Genomic DNA, 18,383 nt, shown 5'->3' with positions numbered 1-18,383 from the left:
GTGAGCGGACAATATAGTGAGAAGGCCAAAAATCAGTTTCATAACTTTGTGAAACCAGTTTGCAATCATCTGCTCAGCCTGTCGATGGCGGGCCTCATTACCCGCCATTGGACGTCGGGAACCTCATTGTAATACGTCTGCATGTCATTATAAAGCCAGCCCGTCGGAATCATCCTCCCGCCTGCTGGATCGTCCGTCCATGTCAGCGTGATTGCACACAGGTGCAGAACACATCTTGACAAGTGTGATGTGCAGAAGTCGGGACTTACTGCCAGGGCCTTGCTCACATCGCGGACATCCGAGGGTCAGAAGATGCTGGAGCCCAACACCAACGGCAAACTGGAGGAGTGTCCCATGGCAGGCTGGGTGGATTCTCAAGGACAGGGCTCTGCTGCAAAGCAGCTCACAGAAGTTGGATAGTCACTGTTAAGGGTCTGCTCACAATGGACGTTGTTCGGTGTTGGGGGGGGGGTGGTGGCGGTGGTGGTGGAAAGGAATGTCCAGTTGTGTTTGGGAGAGGAACATGTACTGCAGGATGGGAGAGGAAGGTCTAGGATCAACTGGGAGAGGAAGAGGTGTCAGGATGGGGTCAGGTTGGCAGATGGGGAATGAAGGTGTCAGGATGGGGTAAGTTTGGGAGGGGGTAATGAAGGTATCAGCATGGGGTGAGGTTGTGGGGGAATGAAGGTGTTGGGGGGGGTGTTGGGATGGGGGGAAGAGTATGGGGAGGATGGGTTAACGGGGAGAAAACTAACTAGGGAGGTAGGTATAAGGGGGATTGGATGGTGTAGGGGAAGGGGTTTAGAGAGGGAAGGAGTACGGAGAGGGGAGGGAATAAGGCTGGAGGAAGAAGTAAGGGCATTTGAAGGAGTGAGGGAGGGGGAAGGACTGACCGGGGGTGGAGTCCGGGGGACGGGTGGACCAAATGGGTGCAGGGGAAGTCCAGGAGGTGGGATAAGGGGTTCCAAGTGGTGGAAAGGGTCCAGAGTGGGGGGATGTCCACGTAAACATGCAAGGGAGGGCCCTGACTGCCTCCTGGGGAGCGAATTGAGGGTAGACTTGGAATAAAGGAATAGTGAGAATGACCAAGGGCAGAGTGAGGCAGTGGGGTGGGAAGGTGAAGGTTTGATGGTAGCGGTAGACGGGACGGCGAGGTGGTTGGTGGGGACACGGAGGTAGACCCAGACCCTGGGGATGGGAAGGAAGACGTCGGGGAGGTGAATGTGGATGGAGGTGAAATTTTCAGGAAGGAAGGGAACATGCACATTCACCTGGACATCCCTGAAGGAAAAGGGTTGTTGTTGGTAGGTCATGGAGGGCAGCAGAAGGTGATGCCGGGGTCGGTGGGGGGGGGGGGGTCAACAATGATAGGGGAAAGGAAATGGTTGACTGGGGAAGGGAAAAGACAGGGGAGCTTAGAAAAAAGTGAATCAATACCATGGCTGTCTAAGTTGAAAGTGAAAAGGCAGTCATGGTGGGCGAGATCAGGTGCTGCATAGGCTTGTGATCATTGGGTGGTCAGAGATGCAGATCAGCTCACATAGACAACTGAAAGTGAACCCCAGCAAGCAATATTCAAAATGCTCAGGACATTGAGGTGAGTATGATAGCTGAAGGATCCACTTACGTGGGAGAGTACTTTCATGAAGTTCCGAAAGGCCCTGCCATACACACACTTTTCCCTCCAGAATCACTCGGCCAGCAGCTCCCTCTGTGTTCACAGAGGATGAGATTGAGGGGCTCACAGACAAAGGGGACTTAGAGGGAGAGGACAGCCTATGAGATTCCATGGGTGTCTAGCTGCCGCTCCTCCTTCTTTCAGGTGCCCGGGGGCCTAGGCCTGACTCACTGAGGGGAAGGAGCACCTGGAAGGACGTTGAGGTGCCCCGTTTCCCTCTCGCGTTGCCACTGCAGGAACTCAGCCAAGGCTCCCGTGATGGAGTGCAGGTCTGCACACATCTCCGTGTTCTGCTGGACCAGGGTCTCCATAGCATCTGCCATTTGCCCCATGGAGACCTCATTCATGCACATGAGGGAACCACTTCATCAGAGAGCAGGCAGACACACTCCTATGACTCGCGTGCCACTCTGTTGAGGGCTCCTAGTAGCTCTGCGTGATATTCGCATGCCTTCTGCTGACTCTTCAGGATGTGTGGAGGGCTAAACCCAGAGGCTCATCACCTGATACGGACCTCACAGATGTCTGATTCCCAGCAGTCCTCCAAGTGACAGGGAGTTCAGACAAACCTGCCTCCTTCTGCTGCAGACGTGTGTCCATGCGGTGACCACCAGACTGTGAACCCAAGCCTGCCTAGATCTTGGTCCCACCAAGTTGTGTGTCTTTGCACTGGTGCAGGTGTGGTTAAGTGCTGTGACGGGTCTTCCAGGCTGTTCAATGGAGGAGCTGTCCCCTTGGCTGGAGGTGAGGACCTGAGGGACTGGCTGGCTGAGGGCGTTGGTTGCTTGGCAGAGCTCCCTCTGAACCAAAGTAGAGATAAGTAGTGCACGGCAGCAGAGTCAAAAGCAGGAGCGAAAACACTCGGATTTGCATTAAGATAGGGATGATGTGGTGCAGGATCCTCACAAGGGTATTCGTTGCCTATATCACTGTCACCGCAGGCACGGTATATGTCTTTACCAATCAGCACGATGGCACACTCCTCAAAGTAAGTGTGGGGCCTAATGTAGGCCACTCCAAACCAAGTCTGGGACCTCTTCCTGCTGAGATAAACAGGCTTCTCCTGCATGAAAACAGATGGAGAGAGTGTGATCAGCACACATGGGACTGCATGGAATGTTTTTGTGGTGAGTGGAACCATGGACAGGATGAGGATGGAAGCTCGGGAGGATATGAGCCTGATGGAGATGTGAGGATGTGCGTGAGACTTAGTGGTGTTGCCTCTTGAGGTGTGAGATCCCTGTGGATGTGTGATGGGTTTGTGAGTGTGTGAGTTGAGAGTGATGAGAAGAGAGAGTTACCCTGGCAAAACGGATGAGATCTTTCATCCTACTGGGTAGCTGTGCTCTTTTGCAGAGCATTGGCGCTGACCACTGCTGCTACCTCCACTGATGCTGGATTGGTGATGCAGTTGTCCATTCTGCAAACAGACCGGGGCTAAAGGACATCAAGGCCTCCACAGTGTTCAAAACGTGCTCAAGAGATGCATCACTGAAGTGGTGGGGGGGCTGCAGTATTTTTCCGTTTCGGGGCCTTCCTGTCTTCCGTACAGCCGTCCTGAATTGGAAGCACTGAGAGGTATGTGTTTGGAGGCACTATAAATATGGCGCCCGGAGTGGTGAAGTGATGGCGTGGTGAGTGAATGAGAGCCGGCCTGCCATGGAAACGGCGTGCATCACAGGATTATGTAATTAATGCGGCAGGTTTGGGATGATGTGGTGTGAAAAGCCAGCATTGCAGCTGGCAGGTAAAACGTCGTTTTATCTGCCTGCTACCGCATTTAGTGCAAATCTGGGACGATTCCGCCCAGTGAGTGGTGATGTCCCTTGAGCTGGCATTGAATGAGATGCCAGTGAATGTGTGATGGCCTTGTGAGTGTGTGGGTTCAGAGTGATGAGATGGCTTCCTTACCCTGGCAGCATGGATGAGATCATTAATCCTCTTTCTGCACTGGATGGCCGACCACTTCTGTACAGCGTAGGCACTGACTGCCACTGCCACTGCCTCTCAGGCCAGAGTGGTGAGATTGCTGAACCTCCTGCAGCCAGAGCGGAAGTGGAACTCATCACAGTGGGCTTCAAAATGAATTCTAGTGACAGGTCATTGAACTTTTCTTGGCTTTCATGTCTTGACTGGGGCAGTCCAGTGTTGCAAGCATTGGGAACTGTGTGCGGGGCTGCAGTTTAGGTATGGCACCTGGAGTGAGGCAACGGTGTGGTATCAGTGTGGCAGGCAATTCAGAGGCTGCCTGCCAGCGAGATGTGGCTGCATAATTAATGAGGCGGGAAGCAGGCAATATGGCGCGAAAACCCGTCATTGTGGACGGCGGGTAAAACGTCGTTTTTCAGGCCCGCCATTGCACTTATTGCAAATCTGGAACGATTCCACCCTATGTCAGCCTCTTGTTTTACTAGTCTGTGGAACAACTCTTCCAATTTTGGCATAACTCTCCAGTTGTTAGCAAGGAGGATTTTGTAGGGGATTGACTGGTCTGGAAGTGTATTTGTATTTTCTGCTGGCTGGGCCAATGCCAGATGGTCTGTGCATTTAACCCATATACTTTGTAGTAGTTGATGCATCTGAGTGGCTTGCTAGACCATTTCAGAGGGCAGTTAAGAGTCAGCAACATTGATGTGGGTCTGTATCACATATAGGCCAGACCAGATAAGGATAGAAGATTTCCTTTCCTCAAGGACATTAGTGAAACATAGAAACTAGGAGCAGGAATAGGCCATTTGGCCCTTCGAGCCTGCTCCACCATTCAATTTGATCATGGCTGATCCTCTATCTCAATACCATATTCCCGCTTTCTCTCCATATCCATTGATACCCCTAATATTCAAAAATTTATCAATTTCTTTCTTGAATATACTCAGTTACCTTGCCTTCCACAGCCTTCTGTGGTTGGGAATTCCACAGGTTTCCCACCCTTTGAGCCAAGAAATTTTTTCTCATCTCAGTCCTAAATGGCTTGCCCCATATCCTGAGACTGTGGCTCCTGGTTCTAGACTCCCCAACCAGGGGAAACATCCTCCCTGCATCCAGTCTGCCGAGCCCTGTTAGAATTTTATACATTTCAATCAGATCCCCTCTCATTCTTCTAAACTCAAGTGAATACAAAAGCAATTTTTTTTTAAAGACAATCCATTAGCTTCACGGTCAGCATTATTGATACTAGCTTCATATTCCAGATTTACTTAATTAACTCAATTTAAATTCCCTAGCAGCTGTGGTGGTATTTGAACTTATGTCTCCAGCTCATTTTTTCAGGCCTTTGGATTATTTGTCCAGTAACAAAACCACTATGTTAGTCTAAGAGTTTTATATGTTTCATTGAGAGCATCTTTCATTCTTCTAGACTCCAGAGAATATTTGGGTATTCTATTTAATCTCTGAATTATTAGACAGCCTCTCATCCCGAGAATCAATGTGGTGAATCTTAGTTGCATCCCATCCAAGGCAAGCATATTCTTCTTTAGGATCTGGTAATGACAGTTCTCAGCCTCAATTGCAGGCAGGTAGAAGTTTCTTACGAGGTCAAGGGTGGGTTAAAGTTGGAAATGCTCTGCAAACAGGACCAGCGGAATAACTGTTATCTGCTAGATTTCCCACTGCTTCCATTTCCTAAGCTATGCTGTTGACAAGATACTGGCATTCAGTTCACTGGAAAGATACAATATGAGTCTCAAAGGCTATATCCAGGCTCGTGTTATGATAAAAAGCTGCCACTTGAAATTAGTGCCAGCAAACAGGGACCCCGGTAAAAATTACCTTCAGTTTTAGCCTAGTCCTGCCAACCTAATTCATGGGCTGCCTTCAAGCACCACATTTTGTTCTCTCCCAGCGGTGCCCAACACGTATCACACTGTTGTCATTGCCCACCTATCTTACACCACAAGTCTGATCTCAGAAGCTGAGGTAGAGTCAGATTTCTAGCTTACCAACAAGATGAAAATTTTGCTTTGCCAGAGTACAGCCGTGAATCAAGTTGTAGGTGTTCAGTCCCAATTAGAATACAAGGAAACTGGAGCATTGTATTTCAGCTATTTGATATTAATTGATTAATTAATTGAATTGAACTCTAAAATTCATTGGATACTATTCAGATTTTGTATCTTCATAGCTAGTTGATCTCCCATAGTTGAACACAAGGGGAAGAATTTAATGCTCCTAGTGGTGGGCCTGTCTACTGGCTGGAGCGCCAGTGGCAACCCTGCCGTGGTCATTCTGAGCCCCCCAACCTGACTTAATGCCAATCAGGCACTTACCTTCCTGGTTGAGGTCGGTGTTCTCATCATGTTCAGGGGAATTTCCTGCCTCCGAGAGCTGGCGGCCAATTAGAAGCCAGCAGATCTCCTGCATAGGCAGTGTCACTGGTAGTGGTGGTCACTGCTGGTACTGCAGTAGGCCCAGACTGCAGGATTGTCTGGTGAGGTGGGCTTGCCAGGGCTAGTTAAGGATGCCTCAGTGAGGCGGAGTAGTGCAGGGTAGTTTTAGGGCAGACAGGGGTCTTTATTGGTGAATGGCCTTTGCCACCAGCGGATCTCTCTGTTGGGCACAGGCTGCCAAGTAGGAGGGACCTACCCCACCAGGCTGTGGGCATAGCCACCAGAGTTTACGTGGCAGCTTGCCCACATGGCGTGGTCCCTACCTGCCCTTAGTTGAATACCAGCGGCAGTGAACTGAGGCCCTTTAAGCTCAATTGGCTTCCGGGCTGAAAGACTGTCCTCGACCCTTCCTGCTCTGGAATTCTTAGTGAGGGGAGTCACAAAGGCAACGGGAGCCTCCACCCTGCACCTTCCCACCCAATTATGCGCTCCCCTCCACCCTCACCCACCTCCAAGCCTGCCTCTGGGGGAGCATTAAATTCCGCACAAGGATTCGAGTGTTGCAGCCTTAGACTTCTCGGAATAATTTTACCAAATATGAAGACATAATTCAATTCCTATTTTAAAGTAATAAATTCTGTCCTTTATTTAGTACTACTTTGATTTCATTTTATGTTTTATAACGAAATAGCAAAGCATACTATAATTAGGGAAGCAGAGATAAAGAGTTCCAGCATAAGAGTTACTTTGCAGTACAGGCTGAGAACATGGAAGATGAAAAACTGACAATTTTGACAAGTTTATATAGCTACTTCCGTTATAAAAATAGGTATCGGAATTTCTCATGGAAGTAGTTGACAAAGAGTGTCAAACAAGCATGGCAACAGTAAATAAGTTTTGTGGGCGGGGAATACATCAAACACACTGGACCAGATTTTGTTGAAAAAAATAACTGGATCTGAATATCATTATTAATGTGCAAATTGGCCAGCAACTTGTAGTGAGGAAAAGATACCCCAAGAATTGCCAATTGCCACAAGCTGCTGAATGTCTTGCACCGTTCCACATTAGCTTCACGAAAACACACATCACCTTAACCTTCATTTGATTTTCATAAATCTGCTGCATTGACACATTATTTTCCCATTAAACTCACCAGAGCCAAGCAATCTCTCATCTAGAAAGTAAACAGCGAGCTGAGTTTAATGAGGGGTTCTCGGGACCTCAACGTCAGAGTAAAAAGTGCTTCCTAAACCCGTACTTTTCAGCAGCCTGCTTGGCAATTTTACCTCATGCCGTTTCCTGATTGGCCACAATGGTCCACTGTCCAATTAAAGAAGGCAGGCAGAGTCCTGATGCTGCCGGCACAATCATAGGGCTGGCAACTCTGAAGCCTAAGCAGCACAACCGGGCGAGGTAGTCACGCTGAGATATTTAGGAGAGCTGATGCATCCAACGAGTAAGTTGCAACAAAAAATTAAAAATTTACAGGGCTGAGAGTCAGAGGGCAAAACCCTTCAGGGAGGTCATTGGGGCTGCGGGTTCTGCATTCCCTGCCCATGGTCTCTTCTTTGACCCATGGAGCCTTGCTCCTACCAGATTGCGTTGGGGAGGCTTCCTCCATTTAGTTGACAGCCTTTCCAAGCGACGGGGTGTTGCCCCACCATCAGAAAAATGCCATAGACACCGCAAAATGGCCCCTAATTGGTCCTTTAAATATATAAATCAGTTGTCTGCCTCCTCGGGGCAGGCAGCCTCTCTGCATCTGGTCCTGCCATTGGTAAAATACCTCAGTGGCGGGATCACATTGGGGATTCGACCTGACCCGGCTCTCCACGATCATACCAGTCCCCGTGCCTCAAACCCCACCTTCTGAGGACCAGTATAATCCTGGCTAATCATAATTCTGGAGCCTCATTCCAACTGATTTGAAATGTTTTAGGAAGTTTTAAAAATGTAAAGTTTTTCTTTATTTTCCTTTCTGTACTTGGTTATTCTCTTTTAATTCAATCTTTATGTCCCTCTACTTATTCTTCTTTCTGTACCTGATTTGACATTAAATTTACCTACTTTAGTTTTCTCTTTCTCCTTCCTCTGTTTATTTCTCAATCCTTTAAACTCATTGATTAAGGAGATACACTGTTTGTCCCATTGTTCACTAAGGTCCCAGATGCCCTCTGGCCCTCTACACCATTAGCAGCTTGCACTTCCAGCAACTTAATGGGAAATTGTTTTTTTAAATATAAATATGCATAAACAAGTCAAAATAAATGGGGCACAGCAATCCAGAAAAATTTGGCCCACTTTTTAAAAATTGAACACACACGCACACAAATGTGAATGACAAATTTTGAAATGCTGACTCATTTTAATCAATATGTAAGAATCTGTGAGATCAGTACTCATTGCAAACTGGGATTAAGGTAAATAAAATGACAGGAAATTTATACCAAGTAGGTAGCCAGAGATAGTGCAGTTCTTCCAGAGGCATCTTCAGTATTAATGGAAGCCCCCATCTTAAGGAGAAGCTTGACTGTATCGAGCTGGCGACCAGATATTGCATGCATCAACGGAGTTGATCCTGAAATATTTTTTAAATAATTAACTTGATGTTTTCTTTCATATGCAATTTTTAATTTTATCTCAAAATTCCATTGATATTATAATTTGATATGGTGTCAACTCCAAATTTCTTAGATTTCCTAATACAGTTGTATTGCAAACCTGTTGGTTACTGGAGGATTTCATTTTACTGCTGTGTTACCCCTTACAATATTATTACTATAACTAAATTGACACACTGAATATATATATAAATCCACAAATATATATATATAAAACAGATCCTGGTTTGTGCAAAATAGAGTATGACAGTAAATTATATCAGTAACATCTATTTGAATAATTGTTTGGTCTTGATACTTCTGTCAAGAAATCCAAATTTTCTGCAGTTAGCTTGAGTTAAAATAGTTAGCTTAAGATAAACTTATTTCATATTTTTATGTAAATTCTATTTAGATACAGATATTGAACTACTTTTAAAAATATTAGAAGACAGCTGTTTGCTAAACAGATTATTCTTTAACTATCCAATTACTCACACTGTTTTATAGCAATTAACTTGGTGGATGGAGATTTGTAAATGCAAGTATTAGTGTGTGAAGTAGAACATAAATAAACTTTATGGGCAAGATATGGAACGGAATTTTCTGGCCCCATCACTGCAGGAGTGGGGCCGGAAGATGCAGCAGGCCTTCAAAAGTCCATTGACTTCGGTGGGACTGCAAATTCTCACTGGCAGGAGAGTCTGTAAAATTTTGCCCATGGACTTCACTTTTAATAAACATGAATGCTTAAAGTGATGTAAAAACATTTTGTAAAGTAAAAACATTTCCTTAATTCTCTTCTTGACAAGTTACAGTTCTACAAGTTCCAGTAAGCCTCCAGCAGCTCAACAAAAACATCCAGGGAAGAATTTTCCCATCGGCGAGCGGGCTCCGCCCCCACTCGCTGATGCGTAAAATGACACACGATGATGTCAAGCGTGCATCCCGATATCACCTCACGTCATTTAGATTGTCAGGTCGGCGGGCACACAGCCACGTCAGTTGCGCGCCCATCAAACTGTCAAAGGCCTATTAAGGCCATTAACAAAGTTATCAAAGCTGTTAAGAATGCTGCCCATCCAACCTTAAGGCGGGATGAGGTTTCATGAAGGGCTCATTAATTTAAAAAAAAATTTTCAAAAAATTAATGGACATGGACAGTTTCACATGAGGGGACATGTCCTTAAAAAATTTTTCACCTTTATTACATTTTTCAAGACATAAACTAATCTCCCTGAGGCACCTCCGTGCCTCGGGGAGATTTCTACGCTCTTTCATACAGATGCGCGAAAGAGCGCAAGCCCTGACTCAGGGAATCCCCCCGCCCACACAGGCTTCTGGGTGTGCGACACACTGGGCAGGCCTAAATTGGCCCGCCCACGTCAAATGGCGGTGTGCACCCGATCAGGGGCATCGATCGGGTTTGCACTCACTCCTGCCCTCCCCTGCACAACCACCCCAACGGGGGGAAAATTAAGCCCCCATTCTTTATGTATCTAGGCAGTGAGAGTTTGCAAGTTATTCAGCTGTAGGGAGCTCTGCCTCAGCCCGTAACTATAACACTCAGTTGTTGCCCTGGGTGACATCAGCTGCTTCAGTGAAGACCTGGAACCAAATCAGGGACCTTCTCCACATCACACCTGTAGGTCCGTTGAACCATCGAACTCGTGTGAGGACTTCAAAAGTTGTTTTTGTAGAGTTTATATTTTTTATAATTATATAATCTAGTCTGATATCAAAATAGGTGGAGAACTGATAACACATTTACCCTCACTATCACAACATTCCAATATGGAAGGATCCTCACGAATCACTGCAGTCAGGGTGTTGACATCTCCATTGGATGCTGCCTGATAAACCACAGTGAGGTCAATTTCTTCTGCAGAGTCACCTTTGTAACAAGATCACAAATCAAGAGGCAGTAATTAAAACATAACATTTAATGTAAGTTTTATAAAAATACCAACTTTTACTTATCCAAGGCATATCACTGAACCATTAGGGTTGCATTTTTGCACTATCTCTCTGTCTGTACCTTCAGATCTTTGTATTTGCAATTTATAATTTAAGTATTAAATTGAACCCTAAAGTTGCCAGAACATTTCCTTATGAGTGTCTAAACATTATCACATATTTCAATACATAGTTCCAATTTAAATTAATCCTGATAAATGTACACGCCAGTTAGAATTCAATTTTTTTCACCATCTCCCTTCCTCATTTGTTTAACAGCAGAGTGGGATCAAATTCTGTTTGTTTTAACATCAGGATGGCCAAAGTTTCTGTTTATGGTAATTCAATATTATGTACATACTGATACATAGTGCCATGATAAAAAAAATACTCAAAATGTAATAGAAATAAGATTTTCAGCTTCTAAAGACTGGATGATGGGGCAATTGGAGCTTTGTTATGTAAGAGTATAAAGGGATATGGAGCTAAGGTGAGTAAATGGAATTGAGGTACAGATCAGCAATGGCCTCCTCCTGTTTTTATGTTCCTATTATCAGTATTTGAATTCTATACCCCCTGTAGATTTCAGAAACTTAAAACAACTACAGAAACCATTGAATACTACTGTAATTATAACAAGAGCCACGAGAACTGAATTAGCAACTAACCCGAAAATAGTTGCTGACCATTTAAATAACACTAATGAGGGTCCTTTCTACTGCTGAATGCACGTTCAGCTAATGTTGACTCTGAAACAGACACACAGCTGGAGCACTGAACTCGAAATGGCAATGCTTACATTAAATCAGCATTACATGCTAATTGATGTCACAACCCGCTTTCTCTGCATACTTCTGTTAGATGCTCCCTGTGTTTGTGCTAATGCCCTCACTAAAGTGGCATCTGGCACAGCTAGCACCAGAAGCGTGTATGTGCGAAATGGATGCTATTTTGGAGACAAACAGCACTCATCGTGCCAAAAAATGTGACACTACAAAGCTGATGTTCACTCTTGCAGGAGCGGGTTCCAGAGTTGCTGGTAGCCCTCCAGTACTTCTTCTAAGTAGCCAATGTTCATGTATGAGTGTGGACACTGTTTGTTGGCAAAGGCAAATATGCAAGACATCACAGGTAAGCCTAATCCTATCTTATGCTGTTTCTACATGCACGGTGTTTCCAGCAAGAATCACTGGCTAACGATCAGGAATATGAATATTGGCCATTTGTAGAAACCCTTCTGCAACCCAGGTGAGATAAATAACTTTCTGACCTGTATCTCGTGTAATGTTTTCACTTAACCGCTATGAGAAGTTCTCTTGATTTATATTTCCAAAAAGGTCAGATTGATCCATTTTCTGTACTTTTCTTACTTCCAAATGCTTGTGTGAAATTGAGAAACGAAATTCATAGCATCATGTGGGCCCAGCTGTGATGCAGTGTATTGTGGTCAGTGTCTCCATTGCAGAATGGACAGAAGCTTCCCAGTGTCCAAGTTCTGCAATGGATGTCAACTGAGGTCATGAGATCCAAGTTTGTTTCTATGCAAGCCCAACTTGGTGCCATGCCAGCTCAGGTTGCTGCCTTTATAGCTGCAGATGCCAGTGCTGAAAAAGACTGGCTCTTACAACAGTTCAGCAATCTGTGCTCCAGCAGATTATTAGGATTACTGAGGCATTGCTTTAAGGGATTATCTATGGCTCTGTGGAGCACAAACTTGCAGCCCTCCCTCAGGAGGGCAATATTTTCATCACTGCCATTCTGCCAGTCCTCCTGCCAATGCTACTCAGTCAGCCAGTCCAAACTGCTGCCATCTATGCCAAGGTGGTGCAGTCCAAAACAAGGCCCTCAAGGCCCATATGAACATACATACGAACATACAAATTAGGAGCAAGAGTAGGCCACTTCGCTCTTCAAGCCTTCTCTGCCATTCAATAAGATCATGGCTGATCTGATAGTAACCTCAACTTCACATTCTCACCTACCCCCAATAACCCTTCATCCCCTTGTTTATCAAGAATCTATCTAACTCTGCCTTAAAAAATATTCAAAGATTCCGCTTCCACTGCCTTTTGAGGAAGAGAGTTCCAAAGACACTCAACCCTCAGAGAAAAAATTTCTCATCTCTGTCCTAAATGGGTGACTCCTTGTTTTTAAACAGTGGTCTCCTAGTGCTAGATTCTCGCACAAAGGAAAACATCCTCTTCACATGCACCCTGTCAAGACCCCTCAGGATCTTATATGTTTCAATCAAGTTGCCTCTTACTCTTCTAAACCCCAGCAGCTACAAGCCATGCCTATCCAACCTTTCCTCATAAGCCAAACCCCAATCCAGGTATTAGCTTAGTAAACTGCTAAGCTCTGTAAACTCTATACTGCTTCCAAAGAATTTACATTTACTTCCTCAAATAAGGAGTACACAGTACTCCAGGTTTGTTAGTTGCTTAAGCGCATATTCCTAGGTCATCTGCAGTTTTTTCCACTGAAAGTCATCAACCTTCCACCAGTCATGCTGCAGCCATTGGGCTAACACTGTGCAGGAACATTAGGACAGGCAAAAGCACACGACACTAAAGGAATGGCACAAGTTGAATAGTTCAGTTTTGCATATATCATATGAACATATGAACTAGGAGCAGGAGTAGGCCACTCGGCCCTTCAAGCCTGCTTTGCCATTCAATAAGATCATGACTGATCTGATTTTAACCTCAACTTCACATTCCTGCCTACCTCTGATAACCTTTCACTCCCTTGCTTACGAAGAATCCATCTAACTGTGCATTAAAGATATTCAAAATCTCTGCCTCAACCACCTTTTGAAGAAGAGAATTCCGAAGTCTCACAACCCTCTGAGAGATTTTTTCCTCATCTCTGTCCTAAATGGGCGATCACTTATTTTGAAAGTGACCCGAGTTCTAGATTATCCCACAACAGAAAACATTCTTTCGAAATCAACCCTGTCAAGACCCCTCAGGATCTTATACGTTTAAATCAAGTTGCCTCTTACTTTTCTAAACTCCAGCAGATACAAGCCTAGCCTGGCCTGCCTTTCCTCATAAGACAACCTGCCCATTCCCACTATTAATCTAGTAAGCCTTCTTTAATGCATTTACATCTTTCCTTAAATAAGGAGACCAATACTGTACAGTAGTCCAGATGTGGTCTCACTAATGCCTGTATTTCTAAAGCATAACCTCCCTATTCTTGTATACAATTGTCCTTACAATGAACGATAACATTCTTGCTAATTATTTGCTGCACCTGCATACTAACCTTTTGCAATTTATGCACAGGGACACTCAGATTCCTCTGCATCTCAGAGCTCTGCAATCTCTCACCGTTTAGATATTATGCCTCTTTTTTATTCTTCCTGCCAAAATGGACAATTTCACATTTTCCCACATTATACTCAATTTGCCAGATCTTTGCCCACTCACCTAACCTATCTATATCCATTTGTAGCCTCCCTATGTCCTCTTAGAAGTGTTGTTGGATAAAGTTATTCAGGAATGTTTTTAGTGGTAGCTTTTAGTCCAGGATTTTGGCCAAGATGCACTGTGATGGTCTGGAGCAGATGGATTCAAATGAACAGAGGAGATGAATTCCGGAACAATAGTGATGAGGGACTGAGATCTCGGGGGAAGTCTTGGGTATCTTGGGCACCAACAGTCATCTGGAACATTAGGGTCTAGGATGCCTGGTCCCTTCCTCTTCTTTTGCCCAAGCAGAAAGAACTGTGCCTTCATGACAGCCAGCTTGTGGAGGATGCAGCAGGCCACGACAGACATGAAGACGTGCTCCTGCAGTTATTGGAAGGCTCCCTCCAAGCGATCCAGGCAGTGGAATTGTTGTTTAAGGATGCTAGTTGTTTGATCCCAATGTCTGTGTCACTCTCATTTAAGGTGCACTGTTCATCAGTGGTTGGGTGGCAGCAGGGAGTCATGAGCCAGGTTTAGAGTAGGTTATCCTTGTCACCAAGAAGCCTCGTCATGATGTCTCAAAAACAGCAGGCATGGCTGAGTGGTGCAAGATGAATGCAAGATGAAGGAAAGACTTCTGCCAGGATAGCGGGCATTCATCAACAGGGTCTTCTGTGCATGATCACATACCAACTGCATGTTCATGGAGTGATAGCCTTTGTAGGTTTGGTGTATCTCACTGTTAATATGTGTGATCCAAAGCATCATAGGCTTGCAGCCAATGGTACTCTGTACCATTGGAATCCTACTAGCTAGGCAAAGCCATTTGCCTGCTCCTCCAGCTGTTCTCTCATTAGAGGGAAAATGATGAATTCCCCTCTCCTCCCTACCTCCCTGATGTACGGTGAACTATGAAATGTTGGGAATGTTACCTGATCCTGCCTGGAAGGATCCGCTTGTGTAGAACCTGAGGGCCTCTGTGATCTTGACTTCCACTGGCAGCGACATCCTCTGTGTAGATGCAGGTCTAATTGAAGGAGATGGCAGGGTTCAGTCACCACCTCCTCGATGAAATATAGCCGATTCTTATAAAGCTCTTTGCTGAGGTTGACGTAGGAGAAGTGCTTTCTTAAGACCCTACTATTGAGAGCCCTCATCCCCCTTTCCCAATGCACAGATTCCCCTTTCTGCTGCCCGTGCTCCATTTCCAAGTCTTGCTGCAGCTCAGGAAGGACTGCAAATATAACCCCAACAATGCAGGCCTTTCAATTCACCTGACCTCTTAGATTCAAGCATGACTTCCTTGCGAAACCAAAACCTTCAGTCAACTCCTCCAACAACACTCAGCATTTTACTTACAGAAGGGAGATAGTTGTAATTGCTGTGCTTGCCTTTGCTCTTGTACAGTATCACAATCTTTGCATCACATATATCCTGGGCCACTGCCTCCTCCCTCCAGCAGGGACAGAGAAGTTTGTGCAGATGCTACAGGAGTGCTGGTTTCCCATGCTTGATGAGTTCAGGCGGTGTAGCATCAGCACCTGGAGCTTTGCTTATGGCAAGCAAATCAATAGCTTTGCTAAGCTCCTTCACTGTTGGTTTGATATCCTGCTCTGCCATGACAGGCAGGTTTTCAGTGGCATCCAAAGCCTCCTCGATGACAGTTTTCACCTTAGTGTACAACTCAAGGTAGGGTTCCATCCATCTCTCCAACTGTTTATTGCAGTCGCTGATGAACTCCCCTGCCTTTGTTTTCAATGGAGCCATTTTCTTTGCTGGTGAAATTATTGCCTTTTTGATCCTTTCCTAGATTCCCTATGTCGAAGGATATCTAGACAGTCTGGCCAAATTGCAACTAATAGCCATTGGCGCACCCCCCCCTAGTAGTCTGTTGGACTTACTTTGAGCAGTCTTCTCTCTTGGATCTCTCTTGTAATTAATGAGAATGGACTGCTTGGCTTCAATGACAGGTTCAGTCACAGTGATGTTGGTCTCGAACTAATCAGCATTTTTCCACACTTCTCTCCCATATGTTGAGAGTGTGGTATTGTAGATGGTGCCTCGAAGCATGTTCCATTTCGCTTCAGCACTCTTAAGTGGGAATGCCAGAAAGTGCCTATTCAATCAAGTCGAGGAACTGCTGGTTTTTATCTGGGTCAGCTGTATGGCTGACATTGGTATGAGGACGGCATTTCTGCTTTGAATGAAAAGATTCCAGTGTTGCGTTCTAACCCTGATGCACACCTGAAAGTCATTGGTATCACAGTCAGCGCTATGGTAGCTGCGTGTATTGAGAATGCTGTTCAGAGAGTCAGGTCTGGGTGATGATTAGATCCAGCTGGTGTCAATACCCTGATCTTGAGTGTCTCCAGGACACCTTGTGGCATGGTTTGTTCTGAAAGGTGTTAGTTACACAAAGCTCATGGTAGCAGCAAAGTTCAAGTAGACTCTGTCCATTCTCATTTATCGCTCCCAGGCCATGGCGTCCGAGGCAGGAGGGCCATGCCTCATGGTTCGCACCACTCTTGTGTTGAAACTCCCCCAGTTGCTAAAAAGGTTCTGACTTAGGGATTCTGCTGGTAGCAGTGTCAAGCTCCGCATAAAACTGATCTTTTGTCTCTGTAGTAGCTCACAACTTTGGAACATAGATATTAATGAAGTTAATTGGCCCTGTTTGAGTTGAAAGGTGGATGGAGAGAACGCATTCTGAACCATTTGTGGGGAGTTCGATCATCAAGGGTAGTGAGTTCCTTACAGTGAAGCTTACACCTTGTTCACTCTTCCCCTGCCAGATGAACGTGTAAAGTTTTTCTTTCAATGATCTGCTCTCGGCAAGCCTGGTCCCCAATAGGGAAGCTATATCAATGTTCAGCCTATCAAGTCACAGCTGCCTTGTGCATGTTATTGGCCAGCTGCAAGTTATCTCTCAATCTTGTGCACATAATTCCAGCTTGCCAATCAAACAGTTTGCATCTTCTTTCATTTAGTTTCTTTTATTTGTTTGCCTGGTGCGATGGATTCTGCCCATGTGTTGAGCACAGAATCTAAGCTCCAAGCAACCACTAAAGCTGATGGATCGTGGTAGGTCCGCATCTTACCAGTCAGGGGCTGGCCAACTTGAGATGGGCAGTGGCTGACATGTGGGCACGACGGTGTCTCCCCTGTCAGAGATAGCACCCGTTGCCTATGCCATTCAAGTTAGACTTATCACTTGTAACTGCTGTCTCCCGTGTTGTGTTAATGCTCTGCAGTGAAACTTGGGTGCCCCCTCCAGAGTGTAATTTATGGAAAGCTTGGGCTGCCCAAATGTCAGGGTCCCCTTCTCCAGTTCCCCAAATGAGTCCAAAGGAAAGCAGAGCACTGCATTTGGCACCAACTTGCTTGCAGGAGTTGCTGGAAAGACGACATATTTAAACATCAGTCTGCCTTTGGGCTCCACTCCAGATTTTTTGTCAGGATTTACTCCCTTAGCCTTCAACTCTCCTGAGAAATCCACAAAGCAGATGAGCTCACACCTATTGCTGGGAGTTTGTTTTGTGAACAACAGTGTGTGTCCCCATGCCGCTGAACCTGCACACTGCATGTCTGTGGGCCAGAACTCTTCCGAGTTTCTCTAAAGCTTTAGCCTAAGGCCACAAGGGACCCAGCTTGCGTGTGTCGCCATGACGAGGCACTGCTGAGGACTTGTCATACTGAAAAGGAGAGACTTACACATTTAACTCTCTTTCTCACATTGCTTCTAGCCAATGGTATAGGTGGAAAATGAGAAGCAAACAGCACACAAAAGTGGAAAATATGTTAATTCTCTTCATCCATACCCTTCATGCTGAGCAGAGGTACAATTCTCGGAATCTCATTTTTTGTAAACAAGAAAATTTAAAATATGAAGAGTTTATTTTGCAAATTAGTATTGCAAAATGTTATAAATATTGTTTCATTTCTCACGCAATGGACTAAGCCTTTAGAAATGCATTAGCGACATGTCCTACAGGACCAGAAATATCTTTATCTATCTAAAATACAGGGTTCACTACCTCTATTTCTCATTAAATTTTCTCACCAAATATTTGTCCCAAGTCCCTCAAAATTGCTGATGCTATCTCCCTGAGCAGTGTACACTAAACATGCACAATGCTCTGCATGCAATAGTTACATCTGATCCTTTCATTCTGTTTTCTTCTGTTGGGTTCATCCATCTCTCTCAATATCTGTTTCTGTTTCAATATACATTCCAAAGATTGTAAACCACTGACCAGTGCCATTTTAGTCCTAGAATTTGTTTTTAGTTTTAGCCTCTTGTCTTTTTATCTTAAATTTGGTTTTATTTTAATTATGATCTTCTTAAAAAGTTGTCATAATTTAAGTCTTGGTGATGAAAACGGATAAATTTAGCCAACCATGA

General features: G+C 45.0%; 1 protein-coding gene across 1 annotated transcript in view; it reads right to left on the bottom strand.

The window, feature by feature from the left end:
* The window catches only part of ankrd55 (ankyrin repeat domain 55), a 147,162-nt gene extending 132,173 nt beyond the window's left edge, over positions 1–14,989 (bottom strand). Inside the window, exons 1-3 of the mRNA XM_041183205.1 lie at positions 14,914–14,989; positions 10,381–10,512; positions 8,457–8,587 (exon numbers count right to left, since the gene is read on the bottom strand). Coding sequence (XP_041039139.1) covers positions 8,457–8,587; positions 10,381–10,512; positions 14,914–14,989 — 339 coding nt within the window. The remainder of the gene's footprint in view (positions 1–8,456; positions 8,588–10,380; positions 10,513–14,913) is intronic.
* Positions 14,990–18,383: the final 3,394 nt, after the last annotated feature.

The sequence above is a fragment of the Carcharodon carcharias genome, chromosome 1 (assembly GCF_017639515.1).
Source record: "Carcharodon carcharias isolate sCarCar2 chromosome 1, sCarCar2.pri, whole genome shotgun sequence".
In the NCBI taxonomy this organism is placed as follows: domain Eukaryota; kingdom Metazoa; phylum Chordata; class Chondrichthyes; order Lamniformes; family Lamnidae; genus Carcharodon; species Carcharodon carcharias.
The sequence above is the reverse complement of the archived record's forward strand: the minus strand, read 5'-3'. Positions and strand labels throughout refer to the sequence as shown.